We start from the raw sequence: 18,070 nt of genomic DNA on the forward strand, positions 1-18,070 counted from the left end.
TGGAGCTAAAGCAGTCCCTCCCAGTGAAGAGGTGCTCTGTCTCTGCTCGGACTCAGACAGGTGGAGCTAAAGCAGTCCCTCCCAGTGAAGAGGTGCTCTGTCTCTACTCGGACTCAGACACGTGGAGCTAAAGCAGTCCCTCCCAGTGAAGAGGTGCTCTGTCTCTGCTCGGACTCAGACAGGTGGAGCTAAAGCAGTCCCTCCCAGTGAAGAGGTGCTCTGTCTCTGCTCGGACTCAGACAGGTGGAGCTAAAGCAGTCCCTCCCAGTGAAGAGGTGCTCTGTCTCTGCTCGGACTCAGACAGGTGGAGCTAAAGCAGTCCCTCCCAGTGAAGAGGTGCTCTGTCTCTGCTCGGACTCAGACAGGTGGAGCTAAAGCAGTCCCTCCCAGTGAAGAGGTGCTCTGTCTCTGCTCGGACTCAGACAGGTGGAGCTAAAGCAGTCCCTCCCAGTGAAGAGGTGCTCTGTCTCTGACACCTCAACCTGCTAGCAGCACCAGGCACTGGGACGAGCTCACAGTCGGGGGACAAATTCTCCTTTGCCAGTTACAGTGGGGACAGTTTCCCTCAGCCCTCTCACTAGCAGTTTCTTGGCTGTGTTATGAAGGCATGAATAATTGTTATTGGGATGAGGGTTACTTTGGTTTGGTGTAATCTCTTGCCTCTCTCTCTCACCCCCTCTCTCTGATCCCCCCCCCCCCCCAACCTGGAGTTCTTCCACACTACTACTCTCCCATATCTTCCACCTTCCCCACCCAGCCCCCTCTGCACCACCCAACCTCTCTCCCTCTCCCCTTCATGTTCCCCTCACCCTGGCCCGCTCACTAATTACAGACATTCAGAATCAACAAGCAGAAACACGAGTGTGTTAAAGTCCACCATTCTTCCCTACATCCCCTGGCCTGACACTCTTCTCCCCCTCTCGCTCTCGCGCTCGCTCTCTTTCTCTCTTTCCCTCGCTCTCTTTCTCTCACTCTATTCATCTCTCTCTATCATCGCTTACTCTCTCTCTCTGTGTCTTTCTCTCCCCCTCCCCTTTCGCTCTGTGTGTCTTTCTCTCCCCTCCCCTTTCTCTCTGTGTGTCTTTCTCTCCCCTCCCCTTTCTCTCTGTGTGTCTTTCTCTCCCCTCCCCTTTCTCTCTGTGTGTCTTTCTCTCCCCCTCCCCTTTCTCTCTGTGTGTCTTTCTCTCCCCCTCCCCTTTCTCTCTGTGTGTCTTTCTCTCCCCCTCCCCTTTCTCTCTGTGTGTCTTTCTCTCCCCCTCCCCTTTCTCCCTGTGTGTCTTTCTCTCCCCCTCCACTTTCTCTCTGTGTGTCTTTCTCTTCCCACCCCTTTCTCTCTGTGTGTCTTTCTCTTCCCACCCCTTTCTCTCTGTGTGTCTTTCTCTTCCCACCCCTTTCTCTCTGTGTCTTTCTCTTCCCACCCCTTTCTCTCTTTACAGCTAATTGGCTTTCCATATTAACAAGCTGTTTCTTTTATTTCTCCTGAATAATCAAAGCTCGTTCATCAAGCCTGGCTTTTATTGTTTCACAGTGAGGTTCAATAAAGTCTCCCTGGCTAGTTATAGAGTAGACGCAGTCCTTCATGGAAAGCAGTAGTGCACTTGGCTCTCTTTGCTATTGAAATCCCAACAAACACCTCCTATTAGGAGCAGCCTTTCCAACTTTAAAGCAGTGTACTGTTTGCCCAGGGCCTGCCCAGAGGCTGGACTAGTTTGGCTACTGGCCCTTCTTTTGCTGCAATAAAACGTTTGTTTTTCCAGTTGTGGGGTAGTGGAAAGGCGGGCTTGTTGTGAAGTAGCGGAGAGGCGGGCTTGTTGTAAAGTAGCGGAGAGGCGGGCTTGTTGTAAAGTAGCGGAGAGGCGGGCTTGTTGTAAAGTAGCGGAGAGGCGGGCTTGTTGTAAAGTAGCGGAGAGGCGGGCTTGTTGTAAAGTAGCGGAGAGGCGGGCTTGTTGTAAAGTAGCGGAGAGGCGGGCTTGTTGTAAAGTAGCGGAGAGGCGGGCTTGTTGTAAAGTAGCGGAGAGGCGGGCTTGTTGTAAAGTAGCGGAGAGGCGGGCTTGTTGTAAAGTAGCGGAGAGGCGGGCTTGTTGTAAAGTAGCGGAGAGGTGGGCTTGTTGTAAAGTAGCGGAGAGGCGGGCTTGTTGTAAAGTAGCGGAGAGGCGGGCTTGTTGTAAAGTAGCGGAGAGGCGGGCTTGTTGTAAAGTAGCGGAGAGGCGGGCTTGTTGTAAAGTAGTGGAGAGGTAGAGAGGTGGGCTTGTTGTAAAGTAGTGGAGAGGTAGAGAGTTGGGCTTGTTGTAAAGTAGTGTGGTAGTGGAGAGTTGGGCTTGTTGTAAAGTAGTGTGGTAGTGGAGAGGTGGGCTTGTTGTAAAGTAGTGTGGTAGTGGAGAGTTGGGCTTGTTGTAAAGTAGTGTGGTAGTGGAGAGTTGGGCTTGTTGTAAAGTAGTGTGGTAGTGGAGAGGTGGGCTTGTTGTAAAGTAGTAGAGAGGTGGGCTTGTTGTAAAGTAGTGGAGAGGTGGGCTTGTGGTAAAGTAGTGGGGTGGTGGAGAGTTGGGCTTGTTGTAAAGTAGTGGGGTGGTGGAGAGTTGGGCTTGTTGTAAAGTAGTGGGTAGGTGGAGAGGTGGGCTTGTTGTAAAGTAGTGGAGAGGTGGGCTTGTGGTAAAGTAGTGGGTTGGTGGAGAGGGGGGCTTGTTGTAAAGTAGTGGGGTGGTGGAGAGGTGGGCTTGTTGTAAAGTAGTGGAGAGGTGGAGAGGTGGGCTTGTGGTAAAGTAGTGGAGAGGTGGGCTTGTGGTAAAGTAGTGGAGAGGTGGGCTTGTGGTAAAGTAGTGGGGTGGTGGAAAGGTGGGCTTGTTATAAAGTAGTGGAGAGATGGGGTTGTTGTAAAGTAGTGGGGTGGTGGAGAGGTGGGCTTGTTGTAAAGTAGTGGAGAGGTGGGCTTGTTGTAAAGTAGTGGGGTAGTGGGGAGGGGGGCTTGTTGTAAAGTATTGGGGTAGTGGGGAGGTGGGCTTGTTGTAAAGTAGTGGGTAGGTGGAGAGGTGGGCTTGTTGTAAAGTAGTGGAGAGGTGGGCTTGTTGTAAAGTAGTGGGGTGGTGGAGAGGGGGGCTTGTTGTAAAGTAGTGGGGTGGTGGAGAGGTGGGCTTGTTGTAAAGTAGTGGGGTGGTGGAAAGGTGGGCTTGTTGTAAAGTAGTGGAGAGATGGGGTTGTTGTAAAGTAGTGGGGTGGTGGAGAGGTGGGCTTGTTGTAAAGTAGTAGAGAGGTGGGCTTGTTGTAAAGTAGTGGAGAGGTGGGCTTGTGGTAAAGTAGTGGGGTGGTGGAGAGATGGGCTTGTTGTAAAGTAGTGGGGTGGTGGAGAGGTGGGCTTGTTGTAAAGTAGTGGGGAGGTGGGCTTGTTGTAAAGTAGTGGGGTAGTGGGGAGATGGGCTTGTTGTAAAGTAGTGTGGTAGTGGTGTGGTAGTGGAGAGGTGGGCTTGTTGTAAAGTAGTGGGTAGGTGGAGAGGTGGGCTTGTGGTAAGGTGGTGGAAAGGTGGGCTTGTGGTAAAGTAGTGGGGTGATGGAGAGGTGGGCTTGTTGTAAAGTAGTGGAGAGGTGGGCTTGTTGTAAAGTAGTGGAGAGTTGGGCTTGTGGTAAAGTAGTGGGGTGGTGGAGAGGTGGGCTTGTTGTAAAGTAGTGGGGTAGTGGTGAGGTGGGCTTGTTGTAAAGTAGTGGAGAGGTGGGCTTGTTGTAAAGTAGTGGAGAGGTGGGCTTGTTGTAAAGTAGTGGAGAGGTGGGCTTGTTGTAAAGTAGTGGAGAGGTGGGCTTGTTGTAAAGTAGTGGAGAGGTGGGCTTGTTGTAAAGTAGTGGAGAGGTGGGCTTGTTGTAAAGTAGTGGAGAGGTGGGCTTGTGGTAAAGTAGTGGGGTGGTGGAGATGGGCTTGTTGTAAAGTAGTGGGTAGGTGGAGAGGTGGGCTTGTTGTAAAGTAGTGGAGAGATGGGCTTGTTGTAAAGTAGTGGGGTAGTGGGGAGGGGGGCTTGTTGTAAAGTAGTGGAGAGGTGGGCTTGTGGTAAAGTAGTGGGGTGATGGAGAGGGGGGCTTGTTGTAAAGTAGTGGGGTGGTGGAGAGGTGGGCTTGTTGTAAAGTAGTGGGGTGATGGAGAGGTGGGCTTGTTGTAAAGTAGTGGAGAGGTGGAGAGGTGGGCTTGTTGTAAAGTAGTGGAGAGGTGGGCTTGTTGTAAAGTAGTGGAGAGTTGGGCTTGTGGTAAAGTAGTGGGTTGGTGGAGAGGGGGGCTTGTTGTAAAGTAGTGGGGTGGTGTAGAGGTGGGCTTGTTGTAAAGTAGTGGAGAGGTGGAGAGGTGGGCTTGTTGTAAAGTAGTGGAGAGGTGGAGAGGTGGGCTTGTTGTAAAGTAGTGGAGAGGTGGGCTTGTTGTAAAGTAGTGGAGAGGTGGGCTTGTGGTAAAGTAGTGGAGAGGTGGGCTTGTGGTAAAGTAGTGGGGTGGTGGAAAGGTGGGCTTGTTATAAAGTAGTGGAGAGATGGGGTTGTTGTAAAGTAGTGGGGTGGTGGAGAGGTGGGCTTGTTGTAAAGTAGTGGAGAGGTGGGCTTGTGGTAAAGTAGTGGGGTGGTGGAGAGGTGGGCTTGTTGTAAAGTAGTGGGGTAGTGGGGAGGTGGGCTTGTTGTAAAGTAGTGGGGTAGTGGGGAGGTGGGCTTGTTGTAAAGTAGTGGGGTAGTGGGGAGGTGGGCTTGTTGTAAAGTAGTGTGGTAGTGGAGAGGTGGGCTTGTTGTAAAGTAGTGGGTAGGTGGAGAGGTGGGCTTGTTGTAAAGTAGTGGAGAGGTGGGCTTGTTGTAAAGTAGTGTGGTAGTGGAGAGGTGGGCTTGTTGTAAAGTAGTGGGTAGGTGGAGAGGTGGGCTTGTTGTAAAGTAGTGGTGAGGTGGGCTTGTTGTAAAGTAGTGGAGAGGTGGGCTTGTGGTAAGGTGGTGGAAAGGTGGGCTTGTGGTAAAGTAGTGGGGTGAAGGAGAGGTGGGCTTGTTGTAAAATAGTGGAGAGGTGGGCTTGTTGTAAAGTAGTGGAGAGGTGGGCTTGTGGTAAAGTAGTGGGGTGGTGGAGAGGTGGGCTTGTTGTAAAGTATTGGGGTAGTGGAGAGGTGGGCTTGTTGTAAAGTAGTGGAGAGGTGGGCTTGTTGTAAAGTAGTGGAGAGGTGGGCTTGTTGTAAAGTAGTGGAGAGGTGGGCTTGTTGTAAAGTAGTGGAGAGGTGGGCTTGTTGTAAAGTAGTGGGGTGGTGGAGAGGTGGGCTTGTTGTGGAGGACTGAGCACTGCCATGTAGATGCTAATTGTATTGTGTGCCATGGCAGCAGGGCTGGTCCTGCCAACAACCTACAAACAACTGGAGGGGACAAAAAGGCATTGAGGGACCCGGCCTGACTGGCTCAGCGGCCACGGTGACACGCACTTACGTGCAGGGAGGCAGATTCCCACATTGACACCCTGGCATGCAGCATATGCAGGCCACAAACTATGTAGTAGCCACCCTGACGTAGCCACAAGGACTCTCTAGTATAGACACCAACACTTTCACATAGACATCCTGCAGGCATAGACACAGGCAGTATGCCCATGTATGCCCTTACACTGTCACTGGGTTAAGGGCATGTTGGTCACATTGAGAACTGTTGGTAAATTATACTTATGCTGTTTTTCCCTAAGTGAAAGATATTGCAAGTATTTCTTTCTGTATTAAAGAAAGAACTCAAACACGACTGCCTTTCTTTGCCACGCCACACACAGGCATTCTCACACTATCTCTCACACGTTAGTCCATAATCACTATACACGTCTTCCGTAATCACTCTATACGTCTTCCGTAATCACTCTATACGTCTTCTGTAATCACTCTATACGTCTTCTGTAATCACTCTGTACGTCTTCTGTAATCACTCTATACATTTTCTGTAATCACTCTATACGTCTTCTGTAATCACTCTATACGTCTTCTGTAATCACTCTGTACGTCTTCTGTAATCACTCTGTACGTCTTCTGTAATCACTCTGTACGTCTTCTGTAATACGTCTTCCGTAATCACACAGTACGTCTTCCGTAATCAAAGTCTGTCACTCACTAGTAGACAGACTCTCCTCTCTACACACCGGGGGCTGGTGGTAATCCTGTTTGGTGAGTGGGGTGGCAGGGAGCGTGTTATCCAAACAGAGCTCACCATGTCTTTATGTGTGTAATCCGGGTGGCTTTCTTAGCATCACTAATGGAGGTTCCAGGCCTTCATCAGGGGAACACTAGAGTGGGATAACGTAGCGGGTGTTAAATAGAGGTTTTAGGGGATTAAGCCGTTTGGACCACAAAGCCCCCTGCACGGGACAAGGCTAGAGGGGTGTGACTTTATGGGATGTGAGGGATGAGGAGGATTTGGGGAGGGTGGAAGAAGTTGGGGGTGGTTTGTTCCAGGAACAGTCACAATGACACTGCAGCGAAGGAAGGCAGCTGTAGGCAGGACAAACAAACGGTGGCCCCTCTCCCCTCTGCACCCCTTCTTCAGACCAGCTCTGGGTGGAGGGTCACTTCTCTGTGGAGAATGTATCCACCTGGTTGGCAAAGACGGGGAGCCCTAGTGCTACTGCCATCCAAAGCATCCCCCTGTTCATTCATACCTCTCCCGTCATTTATTTTCCTTCCTTTAATTCCACTCGCTCCCTCCTCTCCCTCCCTCACTTTCCCTTAATCTCCCTCTCTCCATGTCCACTGAGCATCAGTCACAGTCAGAACCCAGAGTGGTGTGGTGCCAGTCGTTTCATTCAGCTTAGCTAAATGATGGAGTGTCTTAATTACCCCTGGTGTCAGCGTTGATCAAGGGGGGCATATATCATCTGGACTAGGCTAGGGGATGAGGGACACGCTGGCTGCTCTGCCTGGCTGGCTGTTCTGCCTGGCTGGCTGCTCTGCCTGGCTGGCTGCTCTGCCTGGCTGGCTAGCTGCTCTGCCTGGCTGGCTTGCTGCTCGGCCTGGCTGGCTGGCTTGCTGCTCGTCCTGGCTGGCTAGCTGCTCGGCCTGGCTGGCTGGCTAGCTGCTCGGCCTGGCTGGCTGGCTAGCTGCTCGGCCTGGCTGGCTAGCTAGCTGCTCGGTCTGGCTGGCTAGCTGCTCGGCCTGGCTGGCTGGCTAGCTGCTCGGCCTGGCTGGCTGGCTAGCTGCTCGGCCTGGCTGGCTGGCTTGCTGCTCGGCCTGGCTGGCTGGCTAGCTGCTCGGCCTGGCTGGCTGGCTTGCTGCTCGGCCTGGCTGGCTGGCTTGCTGCTCGGCCTGGCTGGCTGGCTTGCTGCTCGTCCTGGCTGGCTAGCTGCTCGGCCTGGCTGGCTGGCTAGCTGCTCGGCCTGGCTGGCTGGCTAGCTGCTCGGCCTGGCTGGCTGGCTAGCTGCTCGGCCTGGCTGGCTGGCTAGCTGCTCGGCCTGGCTGGCTGGCTTGCTGCTCGGCCTGGCTGGCTGGCTGGCTGACTCCCTACATGCTCCACACTACACACAGCCTTTGATTGGTGGGCAGCAGCATGACGCATGTCACCATTCTAAACAGCATTATTCACAGTGTTGTATGTCTCCCAGAATGGAGGGAACACAGCCTCTGGGATGGAGGGGTGGGGGGTGGCTGTGTTTTCAGCCACTGCTTGAGGTGTTACTGTATAAGGACTGTTCCTGGTTGTCGCCCATTCTTTAGGTCAGGGGTCATCGACTAGATTCAGCCGTGGGAGTGGATTGAGTTTGTGAGTGGACGGTCAGGGGGCCAGAACATAATGACAAATCATTTGTCGACTGCAAATTTACCGCAAGAAGCACATACAGATATAATATTTGACTTAAACGTACTCATTTCAAACTTTGCTTACATTTGTATGCAATCACATACAGTACCAGTCAAAAGTTTGGACACACCTACTCATTCCAAGGTTTTTCTTTATTTTTACTATTTTCTACATTGAAGTCATCAAAACTATGAAATAACACATATGGAATCATGTCGAAACCCAAAAAGTGTTAAACAAATCAAAATATATTTCATGTACATGACATTTGACATGATGTATTATCTTTCTCTGTCCAAACCATCCAGACATAACCTCCCCCTCCCCTGCAGAGCATCCATCTTCAGTAGGAGTGGGGGTTGGGGTGGTCTCCTTTCTCCTTCCCTCTGCCCCTCTCTCTCTTTCTCCTCGTTCCTCCTTCTCTTCTCTCCCCCAGGCTGAAGAATGCCTGGCAGACCCTTTAATTGGTGCAGCCGGGGCGCTGCCAGGTGTAGCCACTTGTCTCAGCCTCCCTCAGTGTTCTCTGGAGGTCCACTCAGGCCCGGGCCCCTTCCCCAGACCCATTCAAAGGGGCCACAATGCTCTCTCTACCAGGCCCCCAAGATTCAAAGGCCCTGCTGGTTTTTAACTACGCACCCCCCAGTCCAGTAAATGGCGTTCACATATATATATTTTTTGCTAAACCGGCCCCTCAAAAAAAGGACTTCCCCCTCGGTTACCCCCCACCCCCCAACACCTCCTTCCCAGGCCACTCCAGCCTCCAGTTCTTTCTCCCAGGGCCTTTATTAGTTTTGTGAATTCCTGACGAACTCTTGTCCATCTCTTTGCAGTGGCTCCCGTTGGGACCTGTATCAACAGTGTTTGTCCTCCCAGGGAAAATCCTGTCTCCTGTCTTGTTTTCTCTCTATAGTAGAATATATGACTGCGGGGAATTATTGTAGATGGGAAATATAATGGTTGATTTAGAATGAGAATTTAGAAAATGTTTCTATTTTATTCAATAATATGTCATAATATGCCTCCCTACAGGTGATAGATGGGAAACTTGCTCCCTTCCTCTCCAAGGTGATTAAGTTTGCCAGTTCCCACGTCTACAGCTGCAGCCAGTGCAGAGACAAGGGCTTCATCTGTGAGATGTGTCAGAATGGACAGGTCATCTACCCCTTCCAGGAGAGTGCTACTAAGAGGTGAGCTGGAAGGGGCACGGGTGATAGGGACATGGCACCGTGCTGGAGAGGAGCAGTTAATCCTCCTTGCTCTGCCCCTGTCACTGTCCTCGTCTCCTTCTGCGTGAGCCTTATGACTACTGAGAAGGAATGGCCCTCTCTCACCTCAGGGAGGTTTGATGTTTCACTGATAAGGAATGAGGATCAGGAAGAGGAGAGGAGAGGACAGAGAGGTCAGGAAGAGGAGAGGAGAGGTCAGGAAGAGGAGAGGTCAGGAAGAGGAGAGGAGAGGACAGAGGGGGTCAGGAAGAGGAGAGGAGAGGACAGAGAGGTCAGGAAGAGGATAGGAGAGGACAGAGAGGTCAGGAAGAGGAGCGGACAGAGAGGTCAGGAAGAGGAGCGGACAGAGAGGTCAGGAAGAGGAGAGGTCAGGAAGAGGAGAGGAGAGGACAGAGGAGGTCAGGAAGAGGAGAGGTGAGGACAGAGGAGGTCAGGAAGAGGAGAGGTGAGGACAGAGGAGGTCAGGAAGAGGAGAGGTGAGGATAGAGGAGGTCAGGAAGAGGAGAGGACAGAGGAGGTCAGGAAGAGGAGAGGAGAGGACAGAGGAGGTCAGGAAGAGGAGAGGAGAGGAGAGGACAGAGGAGGTCAGGAAGAGGAGAGGAGAGGACAGAGGAGGTCAGGAAGAGGGGAGGAGAGGACAGAGAGGTCAGGGAGAGGAGAGGAGAGGACAGAGAGGTCAGGAAGAGGAGAGGAGAGGACAGAGAGGTCAGGAAGAGGAGAGGAGAGGTCAGGAAGAGGAGAGGAGAGGTCAGGAAGAGGAGAGGAGAGGTCAGGAAGAGGAGAGGAGAGGTCAGGAAGAGGAGAGGACAGAGAGGTCAGGAAGAGGAGAGGAGAGGAGAGGACAGAGGAGGTCAGGAAGAGGAGAGGACAGAGGAGGTCAGGAAGAGGAGAGGAGAGGACAGAGGAGGTCAGGAAGAGGAGAGGAGAGGACAGAGGAGGTCAGGAAGAGGAGAGGAGAGGACAGAGAGGTCAGGAAGAGGAGAGGACAGAGAGGTCAGGAAGAGGAGAGGACAGAGAGGTCAGGAAGAGGAGAGGACAGAGAGGTCAGGAAGAGGAGAGGACAGAGAGGTCAGGAAGAGGAGAGGCCAGAGAGGTCAGGAAGAGGAGAGGCCAGAGAGGTCAGGAAGAGGAGAGGCCAGAGAGGTCAGGAAGAGGAGAGGCCAGAGAGGTCAGGAAGAGGAGAGGCCAGAGAGGTCAGGAAGAGGAGAGGCCAGAGAGGTCAGGAAGAGGAGAGGCCAGAGAGGTCAGGAAGAGGAGAGGCCAGAGAGGTCAGGAAGAGGAGAGGCCAGAGAGGTCAGGAAGAGGAGAGGCCAGAGAGGTCAGGAAGAGGAGAGGCCAGAGAGGTCAGGAAGAGGAGAGGCCAGAGAGGTCAGGAAGAGGAGAGGCCAGAGAGGTCAGGAAGAGGAGAGGCCAGAGAGGTCAGGAAGAGGAGAGGCCAGAGAGGTCAGGAAGAGGAGAGGACAGAGAGGTCAGGAAGAGGAGAGGAGAGGACAGAGGAGGTCAGGAAGAGGAGAGGACAGAGGAGGTCAGGAAGAGGAGAGGACAGAGGAGGTCAGGAAGAGGAGAGGACAGAGGAGGTCAGGAAGAGGAGAGGACAGAGGAGGTCAGGAAGAGGAGAGGACAGAGGAGGTCAGGAAGAGGAGAGGTCAGGAAGAGGAGAGGAGAGGACAGAGAGGTCAGGAAGAGGAGAGGAGAGGACAGAGAGGTCAGGAAGAGGAGAGGACAGAGGAGGTCAGGAAGAGGAGAGGAGAGGACAGAGGAGGTCAGGAAGAGGAGAGGAGAGGACAGAGGAGGTCAGGAAGAGGAGAGGAGAGGACAGAGAGGTCAGGAAGAGGAGAGGAGAGGTCAGGAAGAGGAGAGGAGAGGTCAGGAAGAGGAGAGGAGAGGTCAGGAAGAGGAGAGGAGAGGTCAGGAAGAGGAGAGGACAGAGAGGTCAGGAAGAGGAGAGGAGAGGACAGAGGAGGTCAGGAAGAGGAGAGGAGAGGACAAAGGAGGTCAGGAAGAGGAGAGGAGAGGACAGAGAGGTCAGGAAGAGGAGAGGACAGAGAGGTCAGGAAGAGGAGCGGAGAGGACAGAGAGGTCAGGAAGAGGAGAGCACAGACAGGGTCAGGAAGAGGAGAGGTCAGGAAGAGGAGAGGAGAGGACAGAGAGGTCAGGAAGAGGAGAGGAGAGGACAGAGGAGGTCAGGAAGAGGAGAGGAGAGGACAGAGGAGGTCAGGAAGAGGAGAGGAGAGGACAGAGAGGTCAGGAAGAGGAGAGGACAGAGAGGTCAGGAAGAGGAGAGGACAGAGGAGGTCAGGAAGAGAAGAGGAGAGGACAGAGGAGGTCAGGAAGAGAAGAGGAGAGGACAGAGGAGGTCAGGAAGAGGAGAGGAGAGGACAGAGGAGGTCAGGAAGAGGAGAGGAGAGGACAGAGGAGGTCAGGAAGAGGAGAGGAGAGGACAGAGGAGGTCAGGAAGAGGAGAGGAGAGGACAGAGAGGTCAGGAAGAGGAGAGGAGAGGTCAGGAAGAGGAGAGGACAGAGAGGTCAGGAAGAGGAGAGGAGAGGACAGAGGAGGTCAGGAAGAGGAGAGGAGAGGACAGAGGAGGTCAGGAAGAGGAGAGGAGAGGACAGAGGAGGTCAGGAAGAGGAGAGGAGAGGACTGAGGAGGTCAGGAAGAGGAGAGGAGAGGACAGAGAGGTCAGGAAGAGGAGAGGACAGAGAGGTCAGGAAGAGGAGAGGAGAGGTCAGGAAGAGGAGAGGACAGAGGTCAGGAAGAGGAGAGGACAGAGGTCAGGAAGAGGAGAGGACAGAGAGGTCAGGAAGAGGAGAGGAGAGGACAGAGGAGGTCAGGAAGAGGAGAGGAGAGGACAGAGGAGGTCAGGAAGAGGAGAGGAGAGGACAGAGGAGGTCAGGAAGAGGAGAGGAGAGGACAGAGAGGTCAGGAAGAGGAGAGGACAGAGAGGTCAGGAAGAGAAGAGGACAGAGAGGTCAGGAAGAGGAGAGGTCAGGAAGAGGAGAGGAGAGGACAGAGAGGTCAGGAAGAGGAGAGGACAGAGAGGTCAGGAAGAGGAGAGGACAGAGAGGTCAGGAAGAGGAGAGGACAGAGAGGTCAGGAAGAGGAGAGGACAGAGAGGTCAGGAAGAGGAGAGGACAGAGAGGTCAGGAAGAGGAGAGGGGAGGTCAGGAAGAGGAGAGGACAGAGAGGTCAGGAAGAGGAGAGGAGAGGACAGAGGAGGTCAGGAAGAGGAGAGGAGAGGACAGAGGAGGTCAGGAAGAGGAGAGGAGAGGACAGAGAGGTCAGGAAGAGGAGAGGACAGAGAGGTAGGAAGAGGAGCGGAGAGGACAGAGAGGTCAGGAAGAGGAGAGCACAGAGAGGTCAGGAAGAGGAGAGGTCAGGAAGAGGAGAGGAGAGGACAGAGAGGTCAGGAAGAGGAGAGGAGAGGACAGAGGAGGTCAGGAAGAGGAGAGGAGAGGACAGAGGAGGTCAGGAAGAGGAGAGGAGAGGACAGAGAGGTCAGGAAGAGGAGAGGAGAGGTCAGGAAGAGGAGAGGAGAGGTCAGGAAGAGGAGAGGTCAGGAAGAGGAGAGGAGAGGTCAGGAAGAGGAGAGGACAGAGGTCAGGAAGAGGAGAGGTCAGGAAGAGGAGAGGAGAGGACAGAGGAGGTCAGGAAGAGGAGAGGACAGAGGAGGTCAGGAAGAGGAGAGGACAGAGGAGGTCAGGAAGAGGAGAGGACAGAGGAGGTCAGGAAGAGGAGAGGACAGAGGAGGTCAGGAAGAGGAGAGGACAGAGAGGTCAGGAAGAGGAGAGGACAGAGAGGTCAGGAAGAGGAGAGGTCAGGAAGAGGAGAGGAGAGGACAGAGAGGTCAGGAAGAGGAGAGGAGAGGACAGAGAGGTCAGGAAGAGGAGAGGACAGAGGAGGTCAGGAAGAGGAGAGGAGAGGACAGAGGAGGTCAGGAAGAGGAGAGGAGAGGACAGAGAGGTCAGGAAGAGGAGAGGAGAGGTCAGGAAGAGGAGAGGAGAGGTCAGGAAGAGGAGAGGAGAGGTCAGGAAGAGGAGAGGACAGAGAGGTCAGGAAGAGGAGAGGAGAGGACAGAGGAGGTCAGGAAGAGGAGAGGAGAGGACAGAGGAGGTCAGGAAGAGGAGAGGAGAGGACAGAGGAGGTCAGGAAGAGGAGAGGAGAGGACAGAGAGGTCAGGAAGAGGAGAGGACAGAGAGGTCAGGAAGAGGAGAGGACAGAGAGGTCAGGAAGAGGAGCGGAGAGGACAGAGAGGTCAGGAAGAGGAGAGCACAGAGAGGTCAGGTAGAGGAGAGGTCAGGAAGAGGAGAGGTCAGGAAGAGGAGAGGAGAGGACAGAGAGGTCAGGAAGAGGAGAGGAGAGGACAGAGGAGGTCAGGAAGAGGAGAGGAGAGGACAGAGAGGTCAGGAAGAGGAGAGGACAGAGAGGTCAGGAAGAGGAGAGGAGAGGTCAGGAAGAGGAGAGGACAGAGGTCAGGAAGAGGAGAGGACAGAGGTCAGGAAGAGGAGAGGACAGAGAGGTCAGGAAGAGGAGAGGAGAGGACAGAGGAGGTCAGGAAGAGGAGAGGAGAGAGGAGGTCAGGAAGAGGAGAGGAGAGGACAGAGGAGGTCAGGAAGAGGAGAGGAGAGGACAGAGAGGTCAGGAAGAGGAGAGGACAGAGAGGTCAGGAAGAGGAGCGGAGAGGACAGAGAGGTCAGGAAGAGGAGAGGACAGAGAGGTCAGGAAGAGGAGAGGACAGAGGAGGTCAGGAAGAGGAGAGGAGAGGACAGAGGAGGTCAGGAAGAGGAGCGGAGAGGACAGAGGTCAGGAAGAGAAGAGGACAGAGAGGTCAGGAAGAGGAGAGGACAGAGGAGGTCAGGAAGAGGAGAGGACAGAGGAGGTCAGGAAGAGGAGAGGACAGAGAGGTCAGGAAGAGGAGCGGAGAGGACAGAGAGGTCAGGAAGAGGAGAGGACAGAGAGGTCAGGAAGAGGCGCGGAGAGGACAGAGTGGTCAGGAAGAGGAGCGGAGAGGACAGAGAGGTCAGGAAGAGGAGAGGACAGAGAGGTCAGGAAGAGGAGCGGAGAGGACAGAGGTCAGGAAGAGAAGAGGAGAGGACAGAGGAGGTCAGGAAGAGGAGAGGACAGAGGAGGTCAGGAAGAGGAGAGGAGAGGACAGAGGAGGTCAGGAAGAGGAGAGGAGAGGACAGAGGAGGTCAGGAAGAGGAGCGGAGAGGACAGAGGTCAGGAAGAGAAGAGGACAGAGAGGTCAGGAAGAGGAGCGGAGAGGACAGAGAGGTCAGGAAGAGGAGAGAACAGAGGTCAGGAAGAGGAGAGGAGAGGACAGAGAGGTCAGGAAGAGGAGAGGAGAGGACAGAGAGATCAGGAAGAGGAGAGGAGAGGACAGAGGAGGTCAGGAAGAGGAGAGGAGAGGACAGAGGAGGTCAGGAAGAGGAGAGGAGAGGACAGAGGAGGTCAGGAAGAGGAGAGGAGAGGACAGAGGAGGTCAGGAAGAGGAAAGGAGAGGACAGAGGAGGTCAGGAAGAGGAGAGGAGAGGACAGAGAGATCAGGAAGAGGAGAGGACAGAGAGATCAGGAAGAGGAGAGGACAGAGGAGGTCAGGAAGAGGAGAGGACAGAGAGGAGGTCAGGAAGGTAGAGGAGAGCACAGAGAGGAGGTCAGGAAGAGGAGAGGACAGAGAAGAGATCAGGAAGAGGAGAGCACAGAGAGGAGGTCAGGAAGAGGAGAGCACAGAGAGGAGGTCAGGAAGAGGAGAGCACAGAGAGGAGGTCAGGAAGAGGAGAGCATAGAGAGGAGATCAGGGAGAGGAGAGGAGAGAGAGGAGGTCAGGAAGGGGAGAGGACAGAGAGGAGGTCAGGAAGGGGAGAGGACAGAGAGGAGGTCAGGAAGGGGAGAGGACAGAGAGGAGGTCAGGAAGGGGAGAGGACAGAGAGGAGGTCAGGAAGGGGAGAGGACAGAGAGGAGGTCAGGAAGGGGAGAGGACAGAGAGGAGGTCAGGAAGGGGAGAGGACAGAGAGGAGGTCAGGAAGGGGAGAGGACAGAGAGGAGGTCAGGAAGGGGAGAGGACACAGAGGAGGTCAGGAAGGGGAGAGGACAGAGAGGAGGTCAGGATGGGGAGAGGACAGAGAGGAGGTCAGGAAGAGGAGAGGACAGAGGAGGTCAGGAAGAGGAGAGGACAGAGAGGAGGTCAGGATGGGGAGAGGACAGAGAGGAGGTCTGGAAGGGGAGAGGACAGAGAGGAGGTCTGGAAGGGGAGAGGACAGAGAGGAGGTCAGGAAGAGGAGAGGACAGAGAGGAGGTCAGGAAGAGGAGAGGACAGAGAGGAGGTCAGGAAGGTAGAGGAGAGGACAGAGAGGAGGTCAGGAAGAGGAGAGGACAGAGAGGAGGTCAGGATGGGGAGAGGACAGAGAGGAGGTCTGGAAGGGGAGAGGACAGAGAGGAGGTCAGGAAGAGGAGAGGACAGAGAGGAGGTCAGGAAGGGGAGAGGACAGAGAGGAGGTCAGGAAGAGGAGAGGACAGAGAGGAGGTCAGGAAGAGGAGAGGACAGAGAGGAGGTCAGGATGGGGAGAGGACAGAGAGGAGGTCTGGAAGGGGAGAGGACAGAGAGGAGGTCAGGAAGAGGAGAGGACAGAGAGGAGGTCAGGAAGAGGAGAGGACAGAGGAGGTCAGGAAGAGGAGAGGACAGAGAGGAGGTCAGGAAGGTAGAGGAGAGGACAGAGAGGAGGTCAGGAAGAGGAGAGGACAGAGAGGAGGTCAGGATGGGGAGAGGACAGAGAGGAGGTCTGGAAGGGGAGAGGACAGAGAGGAGGTCAGGAAGAGGAGAGGACAGAGAGGAGGTCAGGAAGGTAGAGGAGAGCACAGAGAGGAGGTCAGGATGAATGTTCCTGAGTGGCCGCGTTAAAGTTGTCTTAAATCAGCGTGAAAATCTATGGCAAGACTTCAAAATGGCTGTCTAGCAATGATCTACAACCAACTTGACAGAGTTTGAAGAGTTTAAAAAATAATAATGTGCAAATATTGTACAATCCAGGTGTGTAAATCTCTTAGAGACTTACCCAGAAAGACTCACAGGTGTAATCACTGCCAAAGGTAATTCTAACATGTATTGACTCAGGGGTGTGAATACTTATGTAAATTAGATATTTCTGTATTTCATTTTCAATAAATGTGCACTTTGCCATTATGGGGTATTGTTTTTAGATGGGGGAGAAAGAAGTCCATTTAATCTATTTTGAATTCAGGCTGTAACACAACAAAATGTGGAACAAGTCAAGGGGTATGAATACTTTCTGAAGTAAAGTAGTAAAGATACATATGTATTGCTCAGCGGATGGATGGATGGAATCATGGATGGAATGATGGAATGATTGATGGATGGATGGAATTATTGATGGTTGGATGGGATGGATGGATGGATGGATGGAATGATGGAATGATTGATGGATGAAATGATGGATGGATGGCTGGAATGATGGACGGATGGAATGATTGATGGATGGATGGAATGATTGATGGATGGATGGAATGATTGATGGATGGATGGAATGATTGATGGATGGATGGATGGAATGATGGATGGATGGATGGAATGATGGATGGATGGATGGAATGATTGATGGATGGATGGAATGATGGATGGACTGATGGAATGATGGATGGATGGATGGAATGATTGATGGATGGATGGAATGATTGATGGATGGATGGAATGATTGATGGATGGATGGAATGATTGGATGGATGGATGGAATGATTGATGGATGGATGGAATGATTGATGGACTGATGGAATGATGGATGGAATGATGGAATGATAGATGGATGGACTAATGGTTGGATGGATGGAATGATAGATGGAATGATAGATGGAATGATGGATGGATGAAACGGTGGATGGCTAGATGGAATGGTGGATGGCTAGATGGAATGGTGGATGGCTAGATGGAATGGTGGATGGCTAGATGGAATGGTGGATAGAATGATGGATGGAGAGACAGCCACCTGTGTAGTATGCTGTCCTGTCCTATAGATACCTGGCAGGATGGCAACAGGTGGTACATCTTAGACAGACAGGGCTGAACTGAACAGGGCCATTAAAACGACATTTTATCCACATTTTTACTATAGTGATGTTTTCCCTCTGATTTACCATACAGTTCTGACATTGGTGAAATCGACCAACCTACAATCACCACAGATTGTTGTTGTATTTTGGTGTGTGTGTGATCCAGATGTGATGTCTGCGGAGCGATGTTCCATACAGAGTGTCGTCAGAAGGCCCAGCCATGTCCACGCTGCGTCCGCAGGGAGCTCCACCACACGAGACCCTCGTCCTTCTGGAGCCCTAACGACGATACACCAGGCTGCTTCACAATGCCCTACCAGGACACCTGATCACACACAATATACTTCCAGAGATACACACACACACACAGAGAGAAACAGCGGACCCACTCCACAGAGCTGCTCTTACCAAAGTGTGTGTGTGTGTGTGTGTGTGTGTGTGTGTGTGTGTGTGTGTGTGTGTGTGTGTGTGTGTGTGTGTGTGAGAGAGTCGGCCAGGATACACAGTAACAGAAGTGTCGATGACTAATCAAGTGCTCTCTGACACACCAGCTTTTTGATGTGACATCACTCTCACCTGGGAGAGATGAACACTAACCGGAAAGGAACTACTCTGCATTTGAGCCTCTCTGCTTCCTGCATGAAAAACACTCTTTTCACACCACTTTAAGCAGCTATGACCGGAAGCAGGGGTTCTGAACAGAACCATTTGTTTTATCGTTCCATTCCACTATTCTGATCTGCAAAATAAAGTTCCAAAAAGTACTGGTTTATATGGTTCTTTTGTTCCTTTTTAAACCTCCAAAATATATAGAGTACCAATCAAAAAGTTGGACACACCTACTCATTCCAGGGTTTTTCTTTATTTTGACTATTTCCTACATTTTAGGATAATAGTGAAGACATCAACACTATGAAATAACTCATATGGAATCATGTAGTAACCAAAAAAGTGTTAAACAACCAACTTATTTTGGTTACTACATGATTCCATATGTGTTATTTCATAGTGTTGATGTCTTCACTAT

The 18,070-nt window shown here is 52.6% G+C and overlaps 1 protein-coding gene across 1 annotated transcript in view; it reads left to right on the forward strand.

Annotated features, from left to right (window-relative positions):
* LOC129816634 (pleckstrin homology domain-containing family M member 3-like) overlaps positions 1–17,807 on the forward strand; it is an 87,997-nt gene extending 70,190 nt beyond the window's left edge. The window contains exons 8-9 of the mRNA XM_055871362.1: positions 8,788–8,945; positions 17,210–17,807. Coding sequence (XP_055727337.1) covers positions 8,788–8,945; positions 17,210–17,372 — 321 coding nt within the window. The 3' untranslated portion in view covers positions 17,373–17,807. The remainder of the gene's footprint in view (positions 1–8,787; positions 8,946–17,209) is intronic.
* Positions 17,808–18,070: the final 263 nt, after the last annotated feature.

The sequence above is a fragment of the Salvelinus fontinalis genome, chromosome 19, assembly GCF_029448725.1.
Source record: "Salvelinus fontinalis isolate EN_2023a chromosome 19, ASM2944872v1, whole genome shotgun sequence".
NCBI lineage: Eukaryota > Metazoa > Chordata > Actinopteri > Salmoniformes > Salmonidae > Salvelinus > Salvelinus fontinalis.